Source organism: Austrofundulus limnaeus, unplaced genomic scaffold, assembly GCF_001266775.1.
Source record: "Austrofundulus limnaeus strain Quisiro unplaced genomic scaffold, Austrofundulus_limnaeus-1.0 Scaffold279, whole genome shotgun sequence".
Taxonomy (NCBI): Eukaryota; Metazoa; Chordata; class Actinopteri; order Cyprinodontiformes; family Rivulidae; genus Austrofundulus; species Austrofundulus limnaeus.
Genome location: NW_013952681.1, coordinates 504,127 through 512,819, shown reverse-complemented (window position 1 = coordinate 512,819; position 8,693 = coordinate 504,127). Strand labels below are relative to the sequence as shown.

General features: G+C 37.0%; 1 protein-coding gene across 1 annotated transcript in view; it reads left to right on the top strand.

Annotated features, from left to right (window-relative positions):
- gdpd5a (glycerophosphodiester phosphodiesterase domain containing 5a) overlaps positions 1-8,603 on the top strand; it is a gene marked incomplete in the record, with an annotated part of 94,726 nt that extends 86,123 nt beyond the window's left edge. Inside the window, 3 exon segments of the mRNA XM_014021138.1 lie at positions 5,110-5,124; positions 6,254-6,366; positions 8,016-8,603. Of these exon segments, the coding sequence (XP_013876592.1) occupies positions 5,110-5,124; positions 6,254-6,366; positions 8,016-8,098 (211 nt within the window).
- Between the last annotated feature and the right edge of the window lie 90 nt (positions 8,604-8,693).

The window sequence follows — 8,693 nt, the reverse complement described above, 5'->3', positions numbered from 1 at the left end:
AGCAATACATGCTGTTTGTTTTCCTTCTTTATTGAATAAGAAAAACATGAGGAAAAGTTCTGTGCTGCTGGGAACTATAGCGCTGCTCTCCCTCCCTCCACAAAAGAGCAGAAATCGATGGATGAAAGTCAGCAGACATGAACAGTCAGGTCAGTTTTCCACAATCAGAATAAGAGGATAAGATGAAGTGTTTACATGCACGTCGTTCAGATTATCAGTCGGCACAAACCACCTCTCTTATTCCAATTACAAGAATGGGGTGTTTACATGACGCATTTTTAGTCCGAATGGCCATTTAATCCGATTACTTATGTCCATGTAAATGTAGCTATTGATTCGTAAGGGTGGTGATGTTGTGGGAGTAGATCTGGACACTCAGAGAGGATCAACAGCAGAGAGGAGAATGCTGTCAAAGATGCAGGGAATCATGGACAATGGTTACCACCCTCCTCTAAAACATATTTACTTTACTTAAAATATTTTACTTGAATGGTTGAAGTTGTAATAAGTGTAATTTCCCTCGGAATCAATAAAGTATTCTGATTCTGATAAATATGATCAAAAGAATCCTACACTGTTTTGGCATGTGTACACAAATGACATGAGTTACACTTGTAAAACAGCAAGAACTTTTGTGCCATGCTACTTTTCTAAAAATAGAAAAAAAAATTAAACTGACTGGTCACTGACCTTTTTTTTTTCACTTTCTTTTACTCCACAAAATTGGTAGCCTGGCCCTTGCCTTCCTACGCAGTTCCGCTCAATTCTAGTTTCCCTTCACTGCTCCATCTGGGATTTCTCCTATAGACAAGGATTTCTTCAGGAGCATTTCAGTCAGGCCAATCAGAACACAAGGAGGAGTTTTGAACGACGACGTTGATTTCCTGCGCAGTTATCCATCTGTAGTTTTTTTAACAATGGCAGTGGAATGAATGAAGACAGTCTGTGTTTACAAGGCTTCAAAATTAAATTCAATTAGTCTCTCAAAGACTGCAGCACTCATTTACAGCCATCACGTTCAGCTTGGTACTCCTCTCAGTAAGCATTTAAGTGCAGCTCTACTCGGGTGTAGGTGATTTTCCACGGTAACTTGTGTCCCCGCTCTGTAGGCAGCAACGTCTTTTAAAAGTGGGTCGCTGAAGCTGCTGTTTAACTTTGTTCATTCTGTGCTACAGCAAACTATTGACATAAAAAAGTCTGATATTTAGTCTGTAAATACTGCTACAGCAAACGATTGCTTATTAATGCAGTAAAACAAAACCAAAATTATTTTCTTATAAATGAACTTACAGTTACTGCACACTTTATGCCTAGGAGTGTGAGTAAATATGTTGTTTTTTTTTCCTTATGGATTTAACTCAATGAAAAACAAACAGTATTGCTGATTGTATTTTAATTGCACAAAATAAAATTCAGACATTATATAACTACATTTAAAAAAGTTTAATAATTATTTAAATAATTGATATAAGTGCACTATGCTAAACAGCTAAAGCTTAAATTGTTTACAGTCAGCAGTGTAGCATTTCCCTGCATATAAATCATTTCTGATTAGATTTCACTTGTTCCTATGACAACGGCTCAAAAAAGGAAGAAAACCCCCACTTTGACTTCAGACTATTTTCTAAAGATTTTTGCATGGAACTTCCTTTGTGGCTCGAATTAACATATCTCACACAAACCCCCACCAGACTTCCTGACGCCTTACTCTTAATAGATAAGAACTGCCACATTCCTGTTCCGAACCCCCACAAGTTCTGTTGCTTCCATCCCCCATAAGCACAGGACTGTCTGTTTGCTCCTCTTCAAAGGGATCATAAATGTCTTTAACCAGACTCTTCAGTGACTGAGAACAAAGGACCTACATTCTTCATTAAATGTGAAAAAAGGAGAAAAGATAAAGGAATCTGTGTATCCAATGTTTTCTCCCTTATTGCAAAGAATGTCATCTAATCCATTTTTCTTACAGAAAAAAACAAAACCCATTGAAGCTCTACTATGTTCTCTTTTTAACTGTTTGCCCACTAAGGACTCAGTGTGGTAACTGTGTGGTGCTAATTGTTTTGATGAAATGTTTTCCTGAAGAAGATGTGTGTTTTATTCCATGATTTAATCCTTAGAAACTTAGGACTTGAATTTTAATAAGTGTGACACTTTTATTTTACTGAGGCAAGCAGATGTCTCTCCCTTTTAATTGGATGCAAGATAATTAAACTTAAAACACTCCCTTTTTCTTTGTCCTGAAGTAAAGTTTTCCCTCCAAAACAGATTTGATTTGTTAAAAAACTTTTCCTGTATAAGGTGTAACATTTTTATTGGCCAACTAAAACCTTGACTCCGCCCATAACAGAGGTTTTAAAAAGCTTAGCTCACTCCCAATCTCTTAGAAGACAAAGAAGGAAGAAGACAAAGAGAGTTTTTTCAACATCAGAAGCCAGAAACAGCTCTCCAGAAGCTCAGCAGGGGCCCTGCCTGCCAGCCCTTCCCCCTGGGCTGGGCAGGATGGTGGTCCTTCTGCATCTCCCGCTGATTGAACAAACAGCCACCGTTTAATATCGACTCAACATCTGAGTTTGATTTTATAGAAGTTCAGTAAGCTAATTGTAACTCATGCGTCGTTTTTAGTTCGTTTTCTCTACAAAGTTGAAATCAAATGAAGAAGTCTTGCAGCTGCCTAAAGAGGACCGGACAACGAGTCACCAGGGAGTGACCCCCCCCCCTTCTCTGACCAAGGGACCAGTTTTACAGGCAGACCGCCTGACATCCAGCTTGCATGAAGAGCCTACCTGGGAAACGACCCCCAGAGATGACCTTCAATCGCTGACTTCCCCTCCTGGTACCCACACGGCGGAGCAAAAGTGTAAAAGTGAACATTTGTCCTGGTGACAAACAGGTGCTCAGACGTAATTTGATTCTTATCTTTGTATGAGATTTGGTAAACTAAACGATTTTTCTCACTAGTTTAACTAGGACGCCCTTAGTTAAATCCTCAGCTAAAAGCAAAACTCACCTCACCTCATTCCAAGCCTCAAACTCACCTCTGTGTTTATTTTGTTTGTTTGTTTGTTTGTTTGTTTGTTTGTTTGTTTGTTTGTTTGTTCACTTGTGATTGCAAACTCTGTCAGTTTTACCTGGCTCAACATGTCATCACTTCTTACTCACCATAGTTGTAAATACATTTAATCTGTAAATAAATGGCCCGTGGAGAACGTGCCAACATAAGCTAAACTCACTTTTGTGTCTTGATAAAGTATTATTGGTTCTGACAAGGACAAGGACTCATCAAACGATTTTGGGTACATTTATTGTGAGACTGTTTACAATAAAGTAACAAGTTTTCGTCTCTTTCTTGGGTTAATTTTTGACAAAATTAAGAGCGTGGTGCCTCGAGGTCAGATAATTTGCTCATTTAAATAATTCACAAATTATCCATTTTAGAATATACCCAAAAACCCCTACAGCAGACTCAAACTGAAGCAGTCTTGTCCACATATACAGTAACAACCCTGTTTATCTCTCACATCCAGTGGAGATATGTGCACTGCTGTGGCTTCAGCTCATCAGCGCCTGTCAATCACCAGGGGTGCAACAAGTGAGGGTGGCCGGGAGGGGCTATGCCCTTCTCCAAAGTTTGGTGGCCTCACCAGTTTTATCTTTGCGCTGTGCTCATTTGAATTTCCCTCACCTGTTTAGGATTAGTAAAACATTTAAATATAATAAATGTTTTTCCAAAACTAATAGTTAAAATAGTAAAAAAAAATACAATAAAATGACACAAACTTAAAATACTCTCTCTGAATACAACCAGAATAAAACAAATGTCTAATAGTCTTGTCATATTGTTTTCTAACAGTTTATTTATTTATTTATTTATTTATTTATTCATTTATTTATTTATTTATTTATAAACACCACACCCCCCACCCCCGAGAGCCTCAGACATTATCTGAAAAAGGGGTATCTGGACAAATAAAAATGCTTATAACTCAAAAACTATTAAAGATAGAAGCTTCAGGTTTTATTTTATTTTATTTTTTATTTTTTGGTTGTTTAGCTCTGACGAGGGGCTAATCCATCAGGCCCAGCAATGAGCACCCCCCACTCCCACCCTCAAAAGACCCCTACCCAAATCAGTACAATTTTGGGATGTACCTAGTAGCATTTATTAAGAATAAGGACTTCTGAGTTCTGGTGCACTGGTGCGTGCGAGGGTCATTATGTTACCCCTATGCGGTATCTATTTCAACTTTTGCGTTGTTTTATTTTCTTCATCCTGTAGACTTTTTGCTACTGGATGAAAAACTTTGGGCCTCGGTCAGAAAAACAATATTAAAGTAAAATATTCTAAAGATATTTACTTCTCGGGGTCAAATGCTAAGACTCTGAAGATTTGCCGCACATAGTTGTTTGCCTGCTCCTCAAAATGAAATGCAGAACTGTTACTCATCCTCACACTATACATTTAAAATTACAATTCTTATCAATAATCAGGTTCAACAACCTTCAAAAAGGAAAAAATATACAAATGTAATGATTATTTTCTTTCCTTTTTTATAATTAATCGTAAAAGATTAAACAGACTGTAGTTCCAGATTTATTTGTCTGTTAAGGACAGTCCTAGGCAAACTTTAATGAGGAAGTTGGTCAAAAGTTCAACTCCAAGAAAGCTTTTAAAGAACATAGAGCCTGATTAGTCAAAAGGTCATGGGTCATGGTCTGCCACACTACATATTCCCCCGCTGGGTTTCAAGGCTTTCTGGTCCTAATAAGCTTTGCATCCTTTTGCAATTTTCTCTAAGTTTTTCTAAGCAAAGGAAAAGTGTCTCTCAGGTGTTTGGTTAAGTCAGTCATGTATTGTTGGGTAGTGCATGCGGTCCCCATACCAACTTCACTTGTTTGGTAGAGTAGATGTAGAGGGCATGTCATGTGTCTACCAGTCCTCAGCTTGACAAGTATGCAGTTTTATTGTAACTTCATTCAACGCTATATTTTTTAGCTGCAGGGTCTTTCTGTGTTTGTCCTGTTTCACAGTCACTCTGTCTCCTCTGACACTGCTTATGTCCTGTTTCTCTCTGTTCTGTGTTTCTGCTGCTGTCTTACATCTGCCAGCTATCACATGATCAGGTGAGTGTAGCAAACTACTCCCTCCTTTTCCCTCTGTGTATTTTACTAAACGGCAAAGTTGTTTTACATTAGTTTAACACAATTTCTTGTATAAACGGTGCAAAAAAATTGGTAAAGATTGATCCTCTCTGTAGTGATTTGTGACAATAGGCTTCCATAGCACGGGAGACTTGTGAGCATGTAAGTTAGAGCAGGGGTTCTTAACCTTTTTGACCTCGGGGCCCAATTTCTTGATCATAAAGTGACACGAGGCCCAGTCAGACATTACCAATGTATGGATCAAAATGATAATTATTCTAAATCTTGGTTTATTTTTATTGTATTTACATTAAAACTAAACTATCATAACTAAATTAAATACACTTACAGTTTAAAAGTAAAACACCTGTCAAATAATGACAAAGCATGTTTATGACAAACATTTTTATATTGTAACCTGCCCATAACAATTATTTGAACAAACACAAAGGTCAGTCAACAGACCACTCAGGCTTATCAGCACAAAAATATATATTTTTAACATAAACAATAACAAAAATAGACTATTCAAAAATAAAATTATGGGCATAAAATCAATTAATTAAAAATGTTTAATGTAAATGTTTCAAATAAAAAAACTGTAAAAATAAACCTGATAAAGTACAAATGAAAATATAGTCTTTTTAAACTTTTGCAACCAGAAGCTGGTCTTCATATTAGTGACAAACTTTGGTGTTTTTTGACGAGTTACCTTCATTTTTGCTTCTACTTTTCATTTAAAATAAGTTTCCATTCTCAGCAGGTTTCTAAGGTTCTTCTTCTACATATTAAAAAAGTTGTTAAACATCTGAGTGGCGCACTACTGCTTCTAGTGGTGAGAAAGTGTATTGCACCTTATTCAAAATCAATGTGGTCCCACGGCCCTCTGTGGCCCAAAGTTAAAAACTTTTGTTCTTTTGAGGCCCTCAAGGTGGCCCATAGGTTAAGAATCTCTGGGTTAAAGTACATTACCAAACAAGTACACTAGGGGACACTAACAGAGATAAAGAGACAAGACAGTGCTAGAGTAATCCTTGTATTTCTTCTTGTGAAATATTGTCATTCATGCCACTTTCTTTTGTGATTGTAATGTTTCTTTTTGCTGCAACAGGTGGAGGATTAGTGGAATGCAGAATTATAATCCAGAACAAATTATGCTGAGTGCTGTGGCACGGCGGCCCAGTCGAAATGTCAACATCATGAAGGAGAAGCTGATTTTCTCAGGTACAGTTCAGATGGCAGGCACAAACATACGGTTTACTATATAATCATATGGAAACTTAAAATGAAAGCACAAGACTCACTGTCTGCTCACTGAAGATCTCACTCTGTCATTTAGCTCTTAGTATGAAGTGCCGAAGTGGACAAAAGCTGGACGAAAAATGCGAGACAGATCAGAGGACACAGTGAGCACAACCGAAMGTGTTGTGCGTGAGGACGACCGAAGGGTTCAGCAACTGAAAGAGTTGTTGTGAGACTGGATGAAATAGCATGTGAGGCCAACCCAGGATTAATGTTTTACAAAATTAAAATAAAAAGAGAAAATCATCACAAAGAATCACAAAATAAAATAGAAATAATTATTTTTGTCCAACAGTGGGAAAATCCAGGTGCATCAAAAAAACAAAAACAAAAAACAGAAATCCTCAATAAGTAGGCTATAGAAGACTGTACATTTAACAAAAAATACTATTGAAAATAACAGCATCAGATTTTTTACTGAAGAACAAGGTCTGAAGAACACAAACTGAACTAAAAACTGACTAAAGCCTAAAGTTGTTCCTGTGTGTAAAACAGTCTTTAAACTAAGGACTGAAGTGAACATTTATGTTTATTTTGTACGTCAATGACTTTTAAGACACATTTTGTTTAGTTAGGTTAGAATGTTTATAGAAGTTATTCATCACTTGTCTAACTGCAATGCTGTCGCACTTTTTCCGTTTTAGCTATTTTTCTCTTTTTTATTTGAATTTTGTAAAACATTCATCTTGGGTCGGCCTCATGTGCACTGTCATACGCTAAGTCATCCGGTCTCGCAGACAATTCTTTCTGTTGCTGAGCCCCTCAGTCAGTCTCATGTACAACTCATTCGGTCGCGCGTACTGTTTCCTCTGATCAGTCTCGCATTTTTTGTCCAGCTTTTGTCCACTTTGGCACTTCATATCTTAGAGTATGTGTTGAGCAGGACTTTAGGCTACAAACACATCAAAATTAGGCTCAATATTTGTAAAACTGAGTTATAAGCATGTTTGTGTTTGCTAAGCAGTAGTGGACATCATGAGTTAAACCAAAGGTTTGTCAGGCTCTTCTCTGTGGATGATCTCAGAGGCTAAAAGTTTTTCTCAAGTCGGACAGTCTAGTTTGGAGTTTGGGATTTGTTTGTCCTGGGAGTGTGATGGGTGGACCCAACGGAAAACCCTGCCCCCCTTTGAATAGGCAGACAGGCTTGTCTGTTTAACTTATTTTTTAATGACCTGCCTAAGTTTTGGGTCCACCTGAAGAAGACCCACCTGATGTTTGACTTGTTTGCTCAAGCTGCTTTTTTATTTGTAAGAGTTAATAAAGTCTGTCATGATTCACGGGGTATTTTGCTAACAAACAGACAGAGGTCAAAGGTTAAGGACAAAATTTGAAACAGTTTGTAAATACTTTGTGCAGACAGTAATAATGATGCAACACTTACACGCTTTATTCATACCTGTCCATTGGTTTGAGATATTATGCTTACAAACACAAAAAGGTAACTACATGATTGCCCACCATTCATGGTGATAAGCATTGGTTGTTTTTTTGGCATCACCTTGGCTCAACTGTTTGTTTGTTTGTTTGTTTGTTTGTTTGTTTGTTTGTTTGTTTGTTTGTTTGTTTTTCAGAAGGAGACAATGGGCTGGGAAGCCCAGAGGAAATCTGTGAAATTGGGAACATGAGATATTCTCATGGAGACCTCAGCTGCTGAACAAACAATTGAAGTTTGAACTTTGATTAAATGTATTTCCTAATGAGAAAATATGGAATTAGAGCTGACTGAAGTATGAAGTTCTGATTTAATCTCACTGTTTCTCATAAAATGTTTTTCCACTTAGCTTAACACTGTAACACTAACAAAGTAACACTAACACTTTAACATTAACGCTGTAACACTAACAAAGTAACACTTTAACATTAACAATGTTACACTAAAACTGTAGCAATGTAACAAAGTAACACTAACACTGATGCTAACACCCCAACACTAACAGTTAAACTAACACCGTAACACTAACACCCCTACAGTAAGACTGTAACACTAAAACTAACACCAACACTGTAACACTAACACTGTAACAATGTAACACTAACAATGTAACACTTTGTAACACTAACACTAACACTGTAACAATATAACACTAAAACTTTCACTAACAACGTAACATTAACAATGTAACATTAACATTGTAACACTGTAACACTGTAACACTAACAATGTAACACTAACAATGTAACTATGTAACACTAAGACTGTAACACTAACACTGTAACACTAACATTGTAACACTGTAACACTAACACTA